Source organism: Stegodyphus dumicola, chromosome 5, assembly GCF_044657685.1.
Source record: "Stegodyphus dumicola isolate Sdum_Otavi_A_Nest chromosome 5, ASM4465768v1".
In the NCBI taxonomy this organism is placed as follows: Eukaryota; Metazoa; Arthropoda; class Arachnida; order Araneae; family Eresidae; genus Stegodyphus; species Stegodyphus dumicola.
Window position 1 is genome coordinate 89,311,402 of NC_140772.1, and position 23,111 is coordinate 89,334,512.

The 23,111-nt window shown below is 34.2% G+C and overlaps 1 protein-coding gene, 1 long non-coding RNA gene and 1 pseudogene across 2 annotated transcripts in view; 1 reads left to right on the top strand and 2 right to left on the bottom strand.

Moving 5' to 3' along the window:
- LOC118181837 (cell adhesion molecule Dscam1-like) overlaps positions 1-23,111 on the bottom strand; it is a 1,450,682-nt gene that overhangs the window by 178,334 nt on the left and 1,249,237 nt on the right. Inside the window, exon 11 of the mRNA XM_085816862.1 lies at positions 6,380-6,505. Coding sequence (XP_085672988.1) covers positions 6,380-6,505 — 126 coding nt within the window. The remainder of the gene's footprint in view (positions 1-6,379; positions 6,506-23,111) is intronic.
- Positions 1-23,111, top strand: part of LOC146997162 (uncharacterized) — a 101,383-nt gene that overhangs the window by 10,102 nt on the left and 68,170 nt on the right. The window lies entirely within an intron of this gene.
- LOC118181838 (U6 spliceosomal RNA) lies at positions 4,208-4,306 on the bottom strand (annotated as a pseudogene).

Genomic DNA, 23,111 nt, shown 5'->3' on the forward strand with positions numbered 1-23,111 from the left:
TTAACGCAATATAATTACATTGACAAGCATTATGTTCAAAAATATTTAATGTAATTTACTTGAATACTAAAAGACTGTATAATGAACACAAAATCATAACCAAATACATGAGGTATAGCGTAACGCTTATTACAGATTACTTACTTTTTAATACCTCAAAAGAAACTTATAGCCTAAAATTTTAGACCAAAGGGGCAATTTCCCCAGAAGGGCTATTAGTTTCTTTCTGCCATTTTGCGTTTATTCACTATAAACGCCGTTTCACTTCTAAAATTGTTGCCACCAAATATTAGAACCTTTTCATTATATTTAAAAAATTTAATAATGAAGAATCTGCATGAATGTATCTATGTTTCTCGAGCTGTGAAAAAACAATGGTATCTAGAGACATCTGATTTTGAATAGCGTTATCCTACACTCAAATACAAGCATCTGGAAGCCCAAATTTGGAATTTGTTTTATTATCTATCTCATATTTTGTAAAACTTTAACGAATCTTTGACTAACTAACGCAACGATTTCAAAACGAGCAATGGCAACACTATAAGAAACAAATATCCTTTTTATCTCTAGCGCGCGAGACTGTGTATCGAAAATTCTAAAGATATGCTTTTTAAAATTATTTTGCGATATTGTTGTTGAATTGAATTGTAAGTGCGAAGAGCATGATATTTAATAAATAAAGGAATAAAAGTAACATACAAAACGTTAAAAAGACTCTCCTTTGGGCGTAATAAAAAAAATCTGAAGGCTTTCAGATATTAATATTTATTATTATTTTCTATTCGCGGGGCAAAATAGAAAAAATAGAAGATTTTGCCAACTAATTTTTTTTTTTTTTTTTTTTTTTTTTTTTTTTTTTTTTTTGCAAGCCACGTTTACAAATGATCAAATGAAATAAACGCAGATCTCCGTTTTGAATATTTAAGTTTTTCTCCATTAAACAAGTGTGCAAACTTCACTTGGCAACAATGAAGTAGTATTGTAGCAAGTTCTGTTTTCTCTTTCACTTGGTATTGATAATTTTAAAGCTAATTATAAATACACTCGTGTACAAAATTAAAAGAATTTGCACATTATGTCGAATTTCTGAAAAAGCTAATGAAGAGATTTTAATGAAATATGATATGAATATACAATTATAACACGGAAAGAGCTATTCCATTTTATGCACGCATGATTTTATGTACGCTTATTAAGACTCAAATTAAACTATTATTTAAATAATTTAAATTAAATTATTAATTTTAATTAGAAATAAACTGGACTGTTAATTAAGTGAGCTAACTAAAATCCAAAATTTACCACTTTACTCATTTAAAATGCTGGTATTTTCTAGAATGAAGTATTAAAATTTATAAATATCTGCGCCCTGGTTTGAATCCATCATATGTATTAATTAACAGAGAAGGAGTGAGATAATAAATAATACAAAAGAAAAAACTTTTTTTTAAAACTTGAAGAGTGATATTTTCTACGTGAAATATTCTCTCTCGCATTTTCGTGTATTTTACAAAAGCCTAAAAACTTCTTATAATGCAAAATTTTAGGCACATCTGAATTTTGGTACGTAATATTTTTTTTCGGAAAAACAGAATACGTTTAAAAAGAGAACGACAGGTGATGATGAGGTATGAAACAGTTGATTTAAAATGACGGATATGAAAGGCTAATTAAAATTCCAGTTTAAAGTATGTAAACATGACTATTATTTTTAAAGAGCTGTTTTTTGCTATGAATTATGATATTAAAAAATTATATATGTTACATATATTTTATATATATTTATATATAAATGATATTATAAAACATATGCTACGAACAAAAACCTTGCTGAAATTTACTGTAATTTGTTAAAATATTCATTTCAAACAGTGCCCCTTTCACTTCCTTGTACGAAGTAAAAAGCAAGTATTGTAATCGCGAAAAGTTTCAGGCAGCATATTTCAACGAAAATATCCATTTTGACCGCTATCGAATGCAATTTAATATGCAATGCGTGATATCTGTACGTAAGGACAGAATAAAATACTCTTTTCCTTTAAAAAAATTAAAACCTGCTTTGAAATTAATTCTGAAGAGAATTTTTCGTGGCGTCTGTACGAACGTATGTACGTACGTGCTTACGTACGTATCTCGCATAACTCAAAAACGAATAGCCTCAGCACTTTGAAATTTTGTATATAGGACTGCTATAACATGTAGATGTGCACCTCGTATTTTGGTTGCAATCGGCCGCACCAAACGTATATAAATATATTTATATATATATCCGCTCTATTACCCGGCTCAGTGATCTCAGTTTCTTTACTCTTATATGTTTATAAATTGTACATTTTTTGCTTTAAAAATGATTGAATTATGTTGTTTTTATCTTCCGGTTAAGGATTTTATGCCTTTAGTAAATCTGTGTGCAATATTTTTAGAATTATCAGGAATTTTAAAGTTGTTTAATTGCCGCTAAGCCTGTTTTTAATGGCGGCCATTGATGTTTATATTTGAAACAGGAGACTAGTGGATTTGTTGCCAATCTAGAGAAACTTAGCTTCGCAAAAACAAAAATAACGCATTCATTTATTATTGCCAATTAAATCATGCTTCTTTAATTAAATTTACTTCGATTTGAGATAATTTTTAATATAGATATTTTGAGTTTTTATGTATTTTTGCCTTCTCTCGAAGTGAGAACTGAATTAATTAAATTAGAAATACTCAATCGTCTGTGAAAACTGTTTCTTTTTTGTTTTGTTTGCTTAAATTCTTTTATACATAGTTCTAGCTTTATTATAGTATTTGAATAGGACATGTGGCAACGATTAGATAATTCTTTAAATGATATACATTTTGTGCATTCTGAGTTATAATATGAATGAAATATAATACTGTTAAGTAAACCTAGAGCCAGAGTGTAGCTGTGGTAAACAAAGTGAATTTTAAAGAATGCCTTTGTTCTATTGTGGTTTATGCGCTTTCGGCGAAGTAGGTTTAATTCAATCTAATAAGTTTGAATAAAATGCAAGAAAAATGCGTATAATTTAATATTCCGTACAAGGAAGTCATGTGGTGTACACATCAGATTTTTTAGCTTTAGTTTAATTCTAGTATTAAAGAACTGACTTTTCAGATCCATGTTGCATGCAGTGGTTTTGTGCACCTAAAAGTGATTTGAACAGCCATATTTTCTTCATTTAAATTCAAAACTTAGTATATTCAAAGAAGTCGCATAAAATCAAGAAAAAATATGCAAGGAGATTTGCAATTTATAGAATTTAGTTGGCATTTAGAAAAATCATTTTCTGAGACTTTCAGGATAACTGATTGAAGGTCTTGTTTCGAAATGAGTTCCATACGCGAATGTTTTTTATCCTGACCTGAAATATCTGCCAAGTTGTCAGATTGAAAGGAAAAGTATAATTTATATCCGAAAAGCCATAGCCAGGAGTTCGTCTTTTCCTACGCATTCCAATACTGTAGCGTAGTAGAAATTGATGCTTCCTATAATTTCCCTTTAGGGAGATTACATGGCAGCTCATTCTAATCTCCCTAAAGGGAAATTATAGGAAACATCAATTTTCCTGCCTTGGGTTAATCGATATGTTTTCCTTAGAAAACACTAAGAACCGTTTAGAAAGCACTGAACAAGTCGAATTTACTATATATTTGGCAGTATATTGAAATTGTAAGGTAACTATTACAAGATTTAGATTTAAAAAATATTTCTGAAATTATTAAATGTAAGTTATAAAACTTATTACTAAAGAAATATCTGTCAGTGGCAAAGGAAGCTCAAAAGGAATTACATCAATTCATAAAAAAGAAACAGCGCTAAAAATAGCAAAGCTCTTTCATAAAAGCGCCCTCTCTTTCTTCTGCAAATTTTGAATATTCTACTTTAAGCGGAATTGGCAGTTTTTCTAATGTTTATGCAAGCGAGCAATCAAGGTATAATAAGAACAGATTTTTCAAAAAAAAAATGTATAGTTAACAGGCAGAAAAACTATATATATAGTTAACAGGCAGAAAAATGCATTTAATCATGGGACAAACTCATAAGTTATTTTAAATAGTCAACGTGAGCAATAATTTTATTGATTTCCTTATAAATTAGTAATGTCTGTATAATTATATAAAACAAATTGTTAGATACAACTGTTTTGAAGTTTCTGTCGATGTGCATTCTTAGACATGTTGGTTTTAATATTTCTATGTTTAACTGGCAAATTTCTCAAATGTGTCATTCTTGCATAGGGGCCATGCTAATCTTCTCTGTATTGTTCCAATTTCAGTATACGTACTGCCGAAGTATGTCTATTACTAAACGGTAAGGAAACGATTAAGTCAAACATCAGTTACAATAAAAGATTTAGGACATATTAGAAGTATAATTTTTAACAACGGTCGGCATTATTTATTTAAACGAAAAGTAATTTTGTCATGCAATATATGAAGAGAATTAATCGTTAGTTTCACTGAAAAAAAATTTAGGAAATGTCAGAATTGTAAATTTGCTTTACACTTAACATTTCTGAGTTTAGTGGTTAGTGATTGTAGACTTTAGTTTTACATATGAAATGATATAACCCGCAAAATTATTACTATGATTTAACTTTACTTCAAAAAATGCATTTCTGTGAAGAAAAACTTTTGAATTTTAAAAATCTCAACAGGAATATAAAAATCGATTTAAAAGATGAGACAAATGATTCTCAATTACATTAATATGTAAACTTCATCTGTTAGCTTTTAGGGTTAATAATAAAAACATGCAGCCATTATTAATTTTCTTTCATAACTACTATATATTTAACAAGAATATTGAAATTAATAAGTTGCATAGACATATCGATATTATGTATAACAGAAATTTTGATATAATATTTCTTATATAAGGGCGAGTCAAATGAAAGTGAGACAACCCCTCCTCAGCAAGAATGGTTCGGTCCATCATCTGCGGCGCATGCGCGTAGCACAGAGACAGCCTTCATTTACGAAAGTGTGAGGTTAAAGTTCTTTAAGGCGCTCTTACACTGGATTGAAGACAGTAGCGTGACATAATGGACGCTCCAAAAGAGGAACAGCGTGGTGTGGTCAGGTTTTTGACAACTGAAGTTCCCAACATGAAATTAGTCGCCGTATGACTGCTGTGTACGGTGAACATTGCATCGCATTGGCCACTGTGAAGCGTTGGAGCAAACGGTTCAGAGAAGGACGTGAAAGTTGCAAAGACGATCCAAGACCGGGCCAGAGCCACCTTGCAATCACCCCCTACACAATTGCACAGGTTGATGAGCTGATTATACAAGAACGGAGGATAAGTATCGATGAACTAGCAGAGCGTGTGAACATCAGTCACAGTTCGGTTCACACGATAATTTATGATCATCTCGGTTATCGGCTTTTGTGTGCTCAATGGATGCCCAAGATTTTGAGCGACCGCCAGAAGACGGAGAGGTTCGGCGCTGCTTTGACTCATCTCATCCGGTATCATAATGAGGGTGACGACTTCTTGTCTGCAATTGTGACCGGAGACGAATCATGGTGCCACCACTACGAACCTGAAACACGCCGGCAAAGCTTACAGTGGAAACATTTGAATTCACCACCCCCGAAGAAAGCAAAGGCTGTCATTTCCTCGGGAAAGGTGCTATTGACTTTTTTTTTCGATCGTCAGGGGCCATTACTGATTGAATTTGCTAAACGTGGAGAGACTATCAATAGTTCGCGTTATTGTGCAACGCTGGATCAGCTGCGTGTCGCAATCAAGAACAAACGACCTGGAAGATTGACGAATGGTGTGATCTTGCTACACGACAATGCTCGTCCCCACGTCGCTGATGTGGTTAAGACACAACTGGCGAAGTTCAAGTGGGACATGCTGCAACATCCTCCATACAGCCCAGATTTGTCGCCATGCGACTTTCAGATTTTCGGGAAACTGAAAAAAAAACATCTCAAGGGTACCAGATTCGTGTCGGACGACGCCGTGAAGGAGTTGGTTACAGACTTTTTGAATCGACAGCCCAAGGAGTTTTATGAGACGGGGATCACGCGGCTCATTTGTCAATGGGATAAATGTCTCAATGTTCATGGAGACTACCTTTAAATAAAGTACTCTGTTTGTCATATATTCGCATTGGTTCACTTTCAATTGACTCGCCTTTGTAGTAACCTTGAGTAAATCTATTCCGGTCCTGGTAAAGAGTATGCAGCGAGAAAAAAAAACACAAATTCAAAAATAATATATAAGCAAAAATAATAAGTCTTTTAAAAAAATATTTACTGATTACGTATTATGAAGTTTCATTTGCTCTTCACTAAAATAGAGAATTTTATTATGTCTCAGATATTTGAATACAACATGAAAAGCCAAAGAACTAACCTGTATGTATAAGTTTCTTCCACAGAATACTTGGAGCAGGAAATCCAATGGCTGCGCAGTCTATCCATACTCGATGTCCTAGAATCACCGTAGTATTCTTTGGTTCTACAGTCCACTGAGGTGGCACTAGAATATGCATAGTAACAATGAGTAAATTCATGCAAAAGTTTTAAAAATAGCAACAGATTGAAATGAAAGAAACTGAGCGTATATGAAAACCTCTGTAAATTTTTAACTTGAGTATTTTGATAGGCTTAAATTAGTAATGTGATGGTACACTTTGCCGTGGAACTAGAAAGGTAGTTAATTTAACAATATACTTACTTTTAGCACTAATAAGAATGCAATAAATTGCGCGTGCTGTTGTTTGAGTACAGGCTAGAGTTATGGTAAACAAGTTGTAAGGATTATGTTAACTTTATTAACAGTTAAGTTCCTTTCCTGTCAAATTCTTAACTTCAACCGGCCAGAATGTAGTTTTGGAATCACTCTGAATACTCAGTGAGGTGGAGCGGTATTTAAATCGCGAAGTCTACTTGCAGAGTTAGAGAGAATCAGAGTTTCTGATTTGCGCGCGTCTGTCTTTTGGCTACTCTTTCTCTCAAAGCTGTTATTATGCTCGGCCGTACTCAGGCCCTTGATAAAGCTTCGTAGTCAAATAGAGTTAAGGGGCCAACTCGATTAGAATCTTGATAGCTTCGGCTATATCTCTTTAGTTAATCTTAGTTTTAGTTTAATTTTTAGTCTCTTGAGTTCAAGCCCAAGTGTCGGCTTTTATTGTACACTCCAAGACGGAATTTTGTTAAATCTTATTGGAATAAAAAAGGGTTAGTTACCCTTCCATCTTTTTGTTTCTTGTTACACGAACTTAAGCGATTATTCGCTAACTAGTTCTTAAGATTCGTCACTTTCTACAGTAACTGAGAAATACACTAGGGAGAATCTTACAAAGTAAGGCGGCTTATGTTAGCAGCCAAGATCGTATTCGGCGAACTCTTGTGTGATGTCTTCAACGTATCTGAATAATATTAAAAAAATTACTTTATCTTTCTTCGCAAGGTAATGAGCAAAAGGAAATATATTCGGTATCCTGAAAGACTTTGGGCATGCGTTTTTTTTTAATTATGAAAAATAAAGTTTTGTCTATTGCCTGAGTTATGTGAATTTCTTGAAACGCCTGGAAAATGTGTCTTTCTTTCTTATGAATGCTTTCTTCTCTCTACTGTCGCATGATGCATCCACGCTTCATTCTCTATGACTATAAGTAGCCCATTTTCCTCATGACATCGCCTGAAATTCCGAGTTTTTGGCTTTGTTTATTGTTCTCGGTATCATAGGTGATTCTCAATAGCTTATGAGCAACGCTGATAACTAGGCTCATGAATGATGTTGTGCAGTTTTCCCTTTTAATCTAAATCCAGTATAAATATTATTAATTCGAACGCCTTCTTCCTTCTATATTAGACTTCCTATGCAGTTCAAATTTCCATCTGTTATAGGCGTGCCTACCTTCTCAAATCGCTTCTTACCTTGTAAGGATCTTAAGTTTTACTAACGTTTATTTTATTTTAAATCTTTACTATCACTTCTTATTTTCTACTTCCGGCCAGAATTATAAGCGTTAACGTATTTATGCAAAGTTTGTCTGGCGAACGCCAAGTACTTAAGTTGTGGCTTTTTGCCAAGCAAAGGAGAGGAAGGAGTTAGTCGAAGCAGGTCGCTTACCTTAGAAGTTTTACTCAGTTGCTGGTTGCGTTCCAGGCCAGAGGTTTAATCCTCTTGATAACTTTAAACGTATTGTAGTGTTCACAGTTCTCTGTACTACATACGGCTTCCTGTTAATATAAGGCCAATCTTCCACGTTTATTATTTTAAAGTTAAATTAGAGTTTAGTTTTATATTTATATTTTTACGTTTAGACCACAAGTAGTGGGTCTTTGTATTCCGAAGTACGGAAGTTATTGTAAATAGAGAAAAATAAAGGGTTTTGTATACCCTTCTTGTGTATCCTGTCTACTTCCCACAGTTATTGAACATAGCTTTAGTAAGCTCTCTGTTCCGAGTCAGGTCCTTGCATGTTCCCGAAGAAAGTAAGACGGAACATTGAACCTGATAGTGGCGCCCAACGAAGAAGAATAACCATGGCCGAGTTTCAAGAAGAACCTGTGCTGCCTGCAGAAGCGGCTCAGAATCCAGAAATGCCAGCTGCCGCCCTGGAAGGATTTGGTTACATCGTTCAGACCATGCGCGCTTCGATGAAACCAGAAGCAACATTTAATGGAAACTCACCGGTAACCAGTTTTTTGGAAAATTTGGATGACCACTTCATGCTCTACCCCGTGCACGAATTTCAAAAAGTTACCTTAGCTACCAGCGCTTTGAGGGGCCAAGCGCTTAACTGGTTCAAATGTATAGGCAGAAGTCTCTTGGGTCAAGCAGGAAGTCCCACCTATACTTACGAGAATTTCAAGACTGCCCTAGTAAAAGCCTTCCCTGTTGTAAGGGATCGTGCGAAATTAGAAACGGAACTTTTTAGTATATATCAGCAAAGAATCGAAAATCTCTCAAGCTTTTTTTTAAGAAAAATTCACATCTTCAAACTCTTGTATGGAAACCGTCCGGATCCTGAGATAATTCAAGTGATTTTGCCGAGGTTACTGCCCCAAGTGCAAGACTTTATTGAATTAAGAAATCCGACTACACTGGAAAAGTTATTTGAGCTAGCAATCCAGTTTGAAAGTAGAAGAACGACGGAAATTGAAAGAAGACGCCAATATCAACAGCGAAACCAATTTGGTGCGCCAAGACTACAGCAAACTCAAGCACACGGCTACGGAAGCAAAGCGAATCAGTGGGCAAGGAAACCCGAGCATTCAAAAACAGCCGGCGAACGTCGACAGTTCAATAGCAATCCAGGAAAAATGTCTCAAGGCCAGTGGAGAAAGAAGGAAAGCACGGAAATGAAAAATAATTTAAACTAAAACAGATTTCTGCTGACGAGAGGTGACAATTTGGTGCGCCAAGACTACAGCAAACTCAAGCACACGGCTACGGAAGCAAAGCGAATCAGTGGGCAAGGAAACCCGAGCATTCAAAAACAGCCGGCGAACGTCGACAGTTCAATAGCAATCCAGGAAAAATGTCTCAAGGCCAGTGGAGAAAGAAGGAAAGCACGGAAATGAAAAATAATTTAAACTAAAACAGATTTCTGCTGACGAGAGGGTGCGGAAATCCGAAGGCCACGAAACCCCTCTTCCTTCAAGTTAAATACAGTAATGGTGAAAAATTTGACACTTCCGAAGATTGAAGTGTTGGTGAATAAATAATATCCCAGCCACCGCACTCCTGGATACAGGCGCGCAGTGTTCCTGTGTGGCAGAAGATTTTTGTAGGAAGTATTTTCGGAAATACCGCATATATAATTCGGATAAAACGACAGTGTTAGCGGCGCAAGGAGAAAAATGTAAGTGTATAGGTAAATTACCGCTGTATGTCCGTATCAAGGACGAACAAGTAAAGGTTATGTTTTTTATAGTAAAGAATCTGCAAGCACATATTATTTTAGGAATAGATTTTCTTTCAGAGGCACAAGCAACGCTAGATTTTAATGAAGCGTCCCTTAAGCTGACAATGAAACCAGTTCGTGGAGAAAAGGCTGAACCGCCGATGTTAAATCTTGACCACCTGCCTAATGACGAGCAAGGAAGAATCCGACAAGTGGTAAGTGAATTTGCTTCGTTATTTAGTGATATTCCAGGATTTACTCAGGTTATTAACCATAGTATTGACACCGGAGATTCAATGCCAGTTCGCCACAAAGCATACCGGTATGATAAGAATAAGGAAAAAATTATAGAATGGCATATCACCGATATGCTACGTAAAAAGATCATAACGCCCATCTCAAGTAGTTATGCTAGCCCGGTGGTTTTTATGTAAGAAAAATAATGACTATCCTTTGACAAATCCAAAAAGGTGGAGATTCGCAATTGACTACCGTAAATTAAACTCCATAACTAAATATCCGGTATATCCGTTACCTATTATTGAAGAAATTCTAAGGAACATAACATCGACCAAATATATGACGACTTTAGACTTAACGACTGGTTATTTTCAAATAGGGGTTAGGCCTGAGGACGTGCCTAAGACTGCTTTTATAACCAAGTCTGGCACTTATGCATTTCTGCGTATGCCGTTTGGCCTTTCAGGGGCACCGGCAACATTTCAGAGATGTATGAACATTGTGTTAAGGCCTGTTCTTGGAAAGTCCACATTTATCTATTTAGACGATATCATTATTACTAGTGATAATCTCGACCAACATGTACAGGATTTAAGACAGGTGTTTTCTTTATTAAATGAGGCCGGTCTAAAAGTTAATGTCGAAAAGTGCAAATTTGCAGCCCCTGAATTAAAATATTTAGGTTACAAAATATCTCAGAAAAGAATCGAGACAGACGAATCAAAAATAATCGCTGTACAAAAGTATCCGACTCCAAACACGGCGAAGAAGCTCTCTTCTTTTCTAGGACTTTGTTGATATTATAGGTCCTTTATAAAAAATTTTGCAGCTATTGCTGAACAATTGTTAAAATTAAAAAGGAAAAAGGCAAGATTCTCGTGGACGGCCGAAGCCAATAATGCTTTCGAAAAATTAAAACAAGCATTAACGCAAGCCCCCGTGTTGAAATTTCCTGAAAAGGATGAGAATATAGAAATTTCAGCGGATGCTTCGGATTATGCGGTAGGAGCGGTACTTTCGCAAAATCAGCAGCCCGTGGCATTTTTTAGCCGAACTTTAAATCAAACACAAAGAAACTATTCCGCGACCGAGAGAGAGGCACTTGCAGTTCTGTTAGCAGTGCAAAAGTTCCGAGTCTATTTTGGAAAGGCGCCAATAATAGTGTACTCTGATCATGCGGCGGTAACTAGATTGTACTCAGGGAAAAACTTATCCCCAAGGTTAATAAGATGGGCACTCAAGCTACAAGAATATAATCTGGTAATCAAGCATACCTCCGGGAAGGAAAATATCGTAGCAGATGCCCTATCCAGAATTAAAATAGATGAAGAAGGTAATACCGTAAAGGTGGCAATGCTCACAGCATGTACAATAAATTCCCGAGAAACTGTAATAACCGAACTGGGTAAGGATCCTGAGTTTGGAAGCATTTATGAGTATTTAAAGGATCCTGAAAATTTTAGCCACCAAGATATTGTGGCGATAAGAAATAGGGCGGCCCATTACGAACTAATAGATGGTCTATTATTTTATACAAAAACTACGAATTCCAACAACGAATTTCGACCTGTTATCCCAGCTGGTCATAGATTAAATATCCTGCAGGAGCTCCATGACAGCCCTTTAGCTTCTCATGCTGGTATTCGAAAAACTATCCAACGCGTACGCGAGGCAGTCTATTTTCCTGAACTGCAAAAGTTAACAAGGGCGTATGTCCAGTCCTGCCCAACATGTCAAGCAGTTAATTATATTAATTTCCGCCCGGCCGGGTTTCTAAATAGTATTAAATCCGAATTTCCAAATGAAATAATTGGCATCGATTTATTGGGCCCTTTCCCAAAAAGTCAGTTAAATAAAAGTCGCTATCTCCTTGTTATGGTTGATCATTTTAGTAAGTGGACCGAAATTGTTCCCTTAAAACGAGCCTCCGCGAAATTAGTTACTGATTCTATTTTAAATAAATATATTTTAAAATACGGGGCGCCCTTAAAAGTTATATCGGATAATGGTCCTCAATTTGTAAGTAATGTATTTGAAGACATGTGCCAAAAACTGGGCATACGTCATTTAAAAATGGTCCCGTATCGGCCGCAATCAAATATAGCGGAACGGGTCAATAGAAATATAGTGAAAATTATCCGTAGTTATGTTAAAAATTTTCATAAAAGCTGGGGTAACTATGTCAATGAATTTGCTTTCCCCCTTAGGGCCGCAAAGCATGATACAACGGGCAAAACTCCTGCTGAGTTATTTTTAGGCAGAAAGATTATAACGCCGTTAGATAAATTATTTTATGTGCAACAAAGAGCCCCAGAATTTAAAATGGGTGATATACAAAAACTAATTAAAGAAGCAAAAAAGAATACGGAAGTAGCACAGAGAAAACAAAAGCTGTATTACGACTTGAAACGACGGGGAGTAACTTATAAAGTAGGAGATGATGTATTAAAAATTAAGCATTCACTTTCATCAGCACCAGAAGATAAAACCGCCAAATTTTTTTCCACGATTTGAAGGACCATATGTCATAGAAAAAATAACTCACGCTGTAGTAGTGTTAAAAGCCAGAAATGGTGAAACCTGCTCCGCAAACATTGATCAAATGAAACCCTACTATGATCGTAATAAAATGCAAATTTTCAAAGATCTTTTGCAGGATCCGGCACGGCAGACACCGCAGGCACAAGCTCCAGAGGTGGAACAACGACAAGTACAAGGGCAAGCCATTAAGAGGCAGGAGCAAGTGAATAGAAAGTTTCCCCGCGGGAAAATTGAAGGTAACAAGAAAAAGAAGCCGTTCCACCGTCCAGAAAAGAGAGCTCACGAACACCCCCAGAATGAAGAAGGGAGAAGGACGACGAATGCAAAGAGAGCCAGAAGAAATGACGGCAACTATAACCCGGCTCTAAAACGGAAGATCTACTCATCGGACAGGACTCTCCGCAGCAAATGTCGCCGAACTGCGGAAGGGCCACCAGCGGCGGAGGAAAAGTTACAAGGAAAATTTGAACGGCCAGCAACGAGGTTTAACGAGGTCCAGCACGAAAGAAGTTTCCCGGTTCCGCCAAGACCAGCTGCCATCAAACGGCCAAGACCACAGGCAGAGGCTAAAAAGAAGGTATTCAAGGGTGACCGAACTGGAAAAAAAAAGAAAGCTTCTAGAGGAAGGCACTGAAGGGCGAGCCCGCACACGAAGGAGGATAAATCAAACAACAATCTACGCTACTTTCCAGGACTGGGCTCAGAAAAGAATGTCCGAATATCACAAAGATAAGTAAAATTTTATGTTACTTTGCAAACTTAAATTAATCTTTCATTCTTACTGCAAGTGGCAGATTTCAAGAAGTTTTACCTCATGCGAGGTCTACCTTTATCGCCAAAAGGGCGAGAAATGAGTTGTTACCGATTTTGGTATTATGTTTTTCAATTACTCGCGTGTAAAACTAAAGTTGATGTATAATAGCGATGTGTAAAGACTTAAATATTGTAAAAGTTATTGTATAAATTTTATTTAAAACATTCTGGCAAGAAAGAAGTTTTAGTCTGGAAGACTTTTTGAAATGTAGTATTTCAATGTAGAAAAATTGGCACTTGCTTTGAAAAGAATAGAAGTTAACAATGCACTACTAATGTATGTTGTCAAATGCGTAAAATTAACGGCATGTTAATATGTTCTTATATACAATGTGAACTGTTATTTCAAATGTTAAGAAATACCGTGATATGGCAAAAGTGAAAGTAATGTTAATTTTTTTATTTTTTTTTATTCGTGTGACTGTAAAAAGACTAAATCATGGTGAATATGTGTTAAAGGTTGAATGAATGTAGTTAGGCTCTCTGACGCTACACTTCAGAGTTAGCCACTTTCAGAATAGTACCTCAGGGTTTAGAGTTGAAGTTAGGGTGTGTTACGAGGTCTTGGTATGTTGAATTTTTAACACGTTAGTGCTTTGATTGTAGGAGGAAGTGTTGAACACATAGACATAATCACATTCGTGTTTGGTGTTCTTTTACAACACATGTCAGAGAGCACGGGGAGAGATAATTAAAATAGTCATGAATGAAATAAGAATGTTAAGAGAAATATAATTATACATGTTACTTGTCATTTCATTGTGTAACATTTCATTAAACTAGTTTTCCTTCCAGATCTCTGGAAAGAACCAGATTTGAATAAAAGCTCCTGTTTAGATGCAGTACAGATGAAAAAATTGCGTGTCCTGGAAGCTGCTATTGTAAAAACAAATTTCTTTCTGTTAAATTTCTAGTTTCTAGCAAAAAATGTTTGTAAAAGATTGGCCTGGTTTGTAAAAGATTCTAGAGCTAAAAGTTTTCAACAAGGTCGTTTTAGACCTCAGTTTCAAACTAATTAACTCTGGCGGGAAGTATGTAAGGATCTTAAGTTTTACTAACGTTTATTTTATTTTAAATCTTTACTATCACTTCATATTTTCTACTTCCGGCCAGAATTAGAAGCTTTAACTTTTTTATGCAAATTTGTCTTGCTAACGCCAAGTGCTTAAGTTGTGGCTTTTTGCCAAGCAAAGGAGAGGAAGGAGTTAGTCGAAGCAGGCCGCTTACCTTAGAAGTTTTACTCAGTTGCTGGTTGCCTTCCAGGCCAGAGGTTTAATCCTCTTGATAACTTTAAACGTATTGTAGTGTTCACAGTTCTCTGTACTACATACGGCTTCCTGTTAATATAAGGCCAATCTTCCACGTTTATTATTTTAAAGTTAAATTAGAGTTTAGTTTTATTTTTATATTTTTACGTTTAGACCACAAGTAGTGCGTCTTTGTATTCCGAAGTACGGAAGTTATTGTAAATAGAGAAAAATAAAGGGTTTTGTATACCCTTCTTGTGTATCCTGTCTACTTCCTGTAGACTACTTACATAGAGTTATTGAACATAGCTTCATTTTACATAGCATCATATTTCCTCCAGTAAAATTTTGTAGAAGACCTCTAAGCGAAGTATTTAAAATACATCGAATATCATAAATTCATTTCAGTTTTAGATTTCAAAACTTTAAAATTAAGGATTATTAAATTATTAAAAATAAAGTATAAAAAGACTAACTGTAATCCTTTTCAGTTAGTCTTTTTATACTTTATTTTTAATTAATGTTTCAGCCAAAATTATAGATTATTAAATTATCATTTAAAACAAGTGAGATGAAATCCTTTTTCAAGCTAGCGATTTTCTAAAATTAATTTTTAAGACGATCATTGCGTAAACGAACTAATTTCTTCTGAATTTTAAAGAAACAATTCTTAAATCTGCATTTGATTCATATATAAATGAATAATGAAACATAATTCTATTACTGAATATGCAATTTGCTTGCATTAACTTGCCAATATCTTAATAGTTAAAATAAGTAAAGTTTAGAATAAAATTAATAAAAATGCTTTAGAAAATGTTTTAGTTTCTCTTATGGAAATAAAACGAATGAAATATGCAAGATCGTATTTTACGCGGTATATATATTATGCTGAAAACACGAAAACCAAACTTACAAAAGAGAGAAAACATACATTTTTTAACTGGAATGAAAAATACTGAATTATAATGTCATTTAACGAAATACTTTATACCAAACATATTTTACATGAAACATATTTTGTATTAGCGACATCTACCGAGCTAAAAGAATTTAAAGGGCTTTAACATAAAAACATAAAGGTTTTTGACCCGGACCTCAAATTTTGTACATCAAACTTAACAGACAACCTTGCATTTAAAGGGTTGTTTTTAAAGGCGAAATAAAGAACTTATACATGAATCAATTTTACCTGAATAATCTTGATATGATAAGAATTTTTAGATGGAAAAATTTAAATAGTTTAAATTTACTATCAAAATGTAAAATTAAGTAAACATATTCTTCCAGCTTCAGAAGGATAGGTGATAAATTTAACGTAATTAATATTTCTTATATGTTAGGTTGCGCATATAAAATGCAAATAGCTTTTAAAAGGATATTTTTAGGGAAAATGTGTTGCCTCCCATTCAATCAATAAGATATAATAAATATAAAAGGTTTCGTATAAAGTTATTTACAAGCAAAATGCTGATTTTTATCTCTACCAAAATAGAATGCAAGATGAAAAGCAATAATTTGACCTAAAATAACAAGTAATAAATTCTATTATGATGTCAAAGACAACAAGAAAATTCAATTGAATCTCTTACGTATATAACATTTTTTTTTTAAATCAAGTAGCTGGCATATTTTACGGAAAAAATTATGACATATTACGAAATTTGTTTATTACAATAATGATGATACTTTACAATAAATTATACATTATGATTCATTTCAATAATTATGATGCATTATAATGCTGCATTCGGCTCCTAATTGACATGAACTAGTTCAACAGAATAATAACAAATAAGATTTAAATATACTTTCGTAGCATTAGGAGAAGGGAATTAATATTATGTTTGAGTAAAGGAAAAAGAAGTTTTTAAATTAATAAAAATTTAGCGCAAAATTAACTAAGTATTTCTCCTTTAGCGCTACGTTTTATGGAAAAGCTTTACATTTGCATTCTTCCAAAATTTTTAAGCGTACTATTACAACTAATCTTTCACTAAAATAAACATTTATAAAACTATGGCAGAGATAGATTTTTTTCTATGCTTAGTGAAATGAGTTAATGTATTATTATGTATTTATTGATTTTAATAAGATACAAAGATAGGCTTTTTACATGATATTTAATTTTAGACTGCCTCACAAAAACTGCGTATTCTGATTACTATTTTGAATCAGAAAACTCTTAATTTTGCCTTACTGGAGTAATGGATTTATGAAAAGACAACATATACGTATGCATTTACATGACGAAATTTGTAAACGCGACTACCAGCACAGAACGCATCCAAGATTTCTGTAACGATGATTGATAAAAAGAATGATATTCTACATATAGATTTTTCTTTTTCACCTTCAAGTTAGTCCCCCTTAAGTGGCACTTGAAAAAAATTAATATTTCCGAAAGACTAATTAAAATTTCGAAGACTATCTTTACTTCCACTGCTTCAATAAATTTTCGAGCACTTTCTTGGTAGCTATGGGCGGAAAATCCTTAGAGTGATCTTGAAAGAAAAAAAAAATAAGGATAATTAGTTCAGGTAAAAAAAAATAATATATTCTGTTTATTACTTTTCTTCGTGAAATTTTTCACCGCAGAATAAATAACTTCATGATGTTCAGACATACTGTGTATAATTTGTATAAGAGACAAAAAATCATAAATTTTAATTTAACGTTTATAAACGCCTCGATATGCTTGCTTAGTTATTTTATAAAACATATATCCCAGCTTAAAATATATTTTTAGGTTTTTTATCAATACTTGATATTTCGTTACTGGCTTTCATGTATGAAAATACTTGTAGGAATCTGCCTGTGATCCACATATGTTTATAGTTAACAGACAGTGACTAATTTAAACAAAAGTAACAGCTGTTAATAAATATTTCAAATATTTCTTTAACTTAAATTAATATTAAAAATCATTATTAAAACCTCGCATATGCGTGAGTATGTTTTCCCTACAAATAATGCCATAACATGCCGCTGTCAGCGCAGATATATTTACTTCCATGAAACAAACGCCTTGGTATAAAATTTAAAAGATAAAATAAATAAAGCAAAAAGGTAGAAGCCAAGGTAGCAATCTTGCTATCTACATCTATGGACTACTTCGAAACATAAGCGGCTTCGCTATTACTTAGAAAATTCAGTCGTAACTGGATGTTTCCTAGCGATTAGATCTCGGAGCGATGGTCCACAGAGCATGTTTGAAATGAGTAAATGCAAACGATTGTGCATAACTAAATATCATTCCACACACAACAACAGACCCTAGGTATATATACGGTACGCATGACTCACTGTGGTGGCCTGATGTGATAAAAAGCTTTGTGACTCTCAAACATCCTGGCACCATAACTTAAATAATTCACAAGTATTCACAATGTCACAGAATACAGTTTAAATTAGACAGTATTCTAGTGGGTACACAGGCGATGTCCGCAAGGGCTCATGTTTAGGACACATCCTGTACTAGCTTGTCACTAAATCCGACTTCCAACAGTTTGCGAACTTAAAAATATCAAAGCTCACTGGTTATGTTTACGACTTTCTCCTTGCTGCGGCAGAAAACAGCATTTTGGGAAACATTACACGGAAGTATCAGATCCTTTGTGGCCTGAGAAAGGGAATATAAGATAATCATTTCTGTGGAACCAACACGAGCCCTCCCGAAATACAACAAACGTGAACTAAATTGTAAAAGTAGACTACCATGAAATTTATACAGAAGCTTAAATACATCGGTACATACCCCCCAAAAAAAATACAAACCCCCAAAGAAGCTTTTATTGTTGTCCCTCATCAGACAGCTGGAGCGTCATGTTATAAATGTTTCCAACACAATACATTGTACAGCATTAATTAACAGGAATACAGCCGCTGCTGCTTTCAAAATATGGTACCATATTGTCACAGAGCGTGTGGTTCTGTATGGGAAGATAAGAAGCCGTATGAGGCAGCAAGTTAACAAGCCGCATGAGACATAATTTTGTCTCCATGCAAATGCTGCAACGTTTCAAAGTTTGTCGTGCCTATAGAACGTTATCCAATGCAGCACTACAGGTACTAACGGGAAAATTCCCACTAGACCGTAGTGGTAGAATGTGATGCTATAATTGCCAAAGTAGTTAGACCATATCAAACAGCATCATTATGAGGACAGATATTTCATGACTTCATTTAAGAGATGTATGCTGTAGCCATGCACTGTCATTCAGTGCATGAAAAGATTCATACTAATGACTAAAATACGAGTATGTAATGTTCTGGCGTCTACACGGATAAATCTAAAATGGAATTGGGAAGGGAATAGAGTGTAACATCTGTTAGTTGAAGGTTCCATTTATGAGGTGTAGGCGAAGACCTGCCAAAAATAACGCAATTTAGTCAAGTAGAATTTTGGGCTCCAGTCGCAGCCACAAAATAACCCTACTGAAATTTACACTTAATCTACTTCTAATTCAGAACACTCACTGCACAATACAGCAGCAGCTCGATTCTCACTAAGCTTTTATAAATACTGTTACAAAAGCCACTGCTTTAATAACCTTATCTCAGATGGGATTCTGAGCACGCAAGAATAACCGGCAATAAGAAATCAGATGAGACAGCAAAGGATACTGCCAACGCTGTACATAGTATTGAACGATTACTGCCCGTCCCAATCTCTCACAGCAAGTGAGTTCAAAGTCCAACATCTCACCAAATGACAAGAACATTGCGAGGCTACATAAGCGTATAGGGAAGTGTACATGCTAAGAGTGGTGAACCCCACTTTACAAAGTGATAGTGATTTCTCTGACCCAATATCTGACGAAATACTGCCTATTACCGGAATTTGAATTCGGTGACACAGGCAAGTATGATGTGGGCGGACATAGCATATTGGACTTGGAATGTTATATTTTCGAATGTCAGTTCATAATCTTCTTATGTCAATAAGTCTCCCGCCAAGAACTGCAAATCATGGATAATCTATGCACTTTGCTACATGAAAAATAATACCATGATGCTCTTTTACCGAAGGCTTTATCACAGTTATCCTTGCAGGTGAGACCCTGAAAAGCAGAAAGATTATCACAGCCTATAAAAACTGTACGCCCTCACTTCACATTTCTGTCTATCCATCTAAGGGCGAAAAAGTGGCCTGTGGCTCAACTTGAAATACTGCATTATATACTTTCAATTTGTTCCTTGTATTGGTTAGTTCTACACCGTAAAAGTATATAACAAAATGTCACCTATGCTCTCTCCCAACCCGGAACCATCAATGTAAATGTCATATTTATATATCGCTGGGAGAATCATTAGAAAGAGAATTGCTACTGTCTTGTTGAATTACTTATACCTGTTTATCTAGCTTGTATGAGTTGCTATTCTTCTCAATAAAATTTCAAAACTTCGGACTCGTGTGGCCAAAGTATTAACGAAAATCGCTACGAAATCGCAGAATCGAAATATATGAATTTTTGATAATAACAAAAATAAAATTAAATAGAAATTTTGATTATTATAAAATCTCAAATCTAATTCAATATTAATTAATAGTAATAAAAGTAACGGCAAGCAAACAGGAATTTGAAAATTTGTGTCACACAAAAATTTCTGCCCTTTTGGAAAGTAAATGCGGCCAATTATATGTGCCTTATAAATAATCTAAATGGTGAAAGCAACAGTTTAGCAAACACATATATTTTGCGAAATGAAATAAGTATATTTTAGGCAATACTTTTAACGTCCATAAACAATGTATTTCCCTATTTACTGCTTCATAATTATGCTTCACCCAGTATACGTCCTTAATGAGTGTAGTATAGCATTTAATATGTATTGTAACAAATTCATAATTATGAGGAATTCTGAGGCATCGTGAATAGCTTCAATTCATAAATAGAAATACTGCATGCGTCTCTCATATCGAGATTGCTCTCAACTATTTTAACATGGTTCATTTAAAATGTTATTCATTCTTGCAATGCACTGCAGGGAATTTAAAGATGTGATGTAGTGTTTGGTAAAATAGTGTGATGGACGATATCACAGAGAAGCAAAATGCTTCAGAATATGCAACTCGAAAACTATTAATCACAATTAGACTTATCTTTCGATAAGCTGTTTGAGATAAATAATTTTGGATAGCCTTTTGTATCACATACGGATTTAAGAATTCGCAACTTAATAAACCTGTATTGCTACTAAAAATCTGAAATTAAGATATGCAATAATCTGTAATTCTATTTCTATCGCGATATTCAAACTTAAACTTTGATCTGGAAGTAGCAATAATATTTTTACTTTCTTGTGCGTGTATTATCATAACTAAATTAGAGGATATAATGGAATTTTCAAACGTTGATCTGAATTTTTTCCTAAAATTCAGTGACGTACATACTTGGAATTACTAATATTTAAGTTGATTAGGCTTCGAATAACAGTGAAAAGTCGATTTCCATCCTGATATACTGTCAGAAAGAGAATTTTAAATAGGCCAAGAAATATCCAAGAAAGAGTACTGAAACTTCTTCTACTCTGCAAGGTCTACAAAAAGCAAATTAGTGTTATTACTATGGTTGTATTACTCTTTGAAATAGGATAACAGTTATTTAATAAGTAGCATTACTACTTTAATTCTAAAGCTAAATAGAACGTTTCACATTGTCAGTATGCCTTTTAGCTTAATATTCGGTTAATGTAAGTAAACTGATATAATATCACTATTAGGTAACATAAAACGGAAAAGAATAGAATCTTTAATCTCATTAAGCAGCGCGTTACACAGATATCAAATTCATTTGAGGTTAATTTCAGTTATTTACGAAATATGACTGAAACTTGGTTTTCAGTAATAATTCAACCATTTTTGGGCTAAGAAGCTTCATCCCAACAAATCAGTGTTCCAGGCAGAACCTACAACCTTAAAAGCGGCTCTGGATTTTAGTCTTGGCAATGGAAATGGCAAAGTAATATATACAGATTCAGTGCCAAGCTTTCATTCCGTACAAGGCGGGCGCAATAGACATTACATTTGACCAAGTTATACTGAAACAATTAATTTCATTTCTTGCAAGTCTGTGGGATCCAGCTCATACGAAGGAATAAAGGAAATGAAGCAGCAGATGTGACTGCGAAAATCTAAGGTGAGTAGCATCATTGTGACCTTTCAGAACTCATATGAACTTAATGAAACAATGGCAAAATTCCTAGGAGTACAACGCCACGGGCAGAAGACTGATAATTTTTATACAAAAGTAGATGAGAATTTAAACAGAGGATGTTTCCAACTCACATAGCACTTAGCAGAACACGCCCAAAATATATTCTCTCTTCATAGATTTTGCTTCAGAGATAGTGACAAATGCATTTCTAGTATTACTGTGATACAGATCACTATCTGCAGCACTGCCCGCAAACAGTGAATTCTCATTTAAAAAGACCCGCTGTTACTAGTATGCCGGTATGGATCAGGAATACAAATAAGAATAAATATACGCTCACCGTATTAGAGATTCTGCTAACATTCCTAAGAGCATTGCTGACAGCCTGGAATAACTTCCCTAATAATTTCCTCCAACACCGTAATGTCGGAAGCTCGGCCTATATTCATATTAATTTATTTATAGTCTTGTTTTGTATCCTGTTGCTGTACAATAATTATCTGTTTTAATAATATTAATTTTTATTATTAATACAGCTTGCTTTTTTCTGAATATTTTACTCGCAATTAGTTTTTATTTTCTATGTCTAATTATTTAACTTTGTACTAAGGATAAACCTTACATAGATTTATTTGTAATAAAATTTGCACTGAGCGCTCATATGCATATAAATTTTTATTATTTTAAACTTACCAAGGAGCATTGTATCATAAATATGTACAAACAGATATTATCTGTAATGTATGTTCCGGAAACCAATTTTCACGTATATTTTATTGTATTTATTTAATTCATTTAGCACCTAAAATAGAATTACATTAATATTATCTATATTATCTATATTAATGTAATATTATCTATATTAATGTAATTTTTTGAGTTATAAAACATGTATTCCTCAATTTCATCTCATTTCAATTCTGAGCTTATTAGCTTCATCATTCATTTAATATATTTGTAATTACCGTTAGTGTATAATACGGATATATGTATCTGCAATTTTGCCAGTGTAACTTGCCACTAGTTTTAGCATATTATAATCATAGCATGTACCTTCGCATTTTTATTAACCTAATTCGTTTGCATAATGCAATCGTAATATTTATCTATATATACTTTTATTAACTTAATTCGTAAACTGATTTGCTTCACCATTTCTAAGGTAAATATTTGTACTAACTTCCTTTTACATCCGTACTTTTATCTGAAATCTGCCTTTATTATAT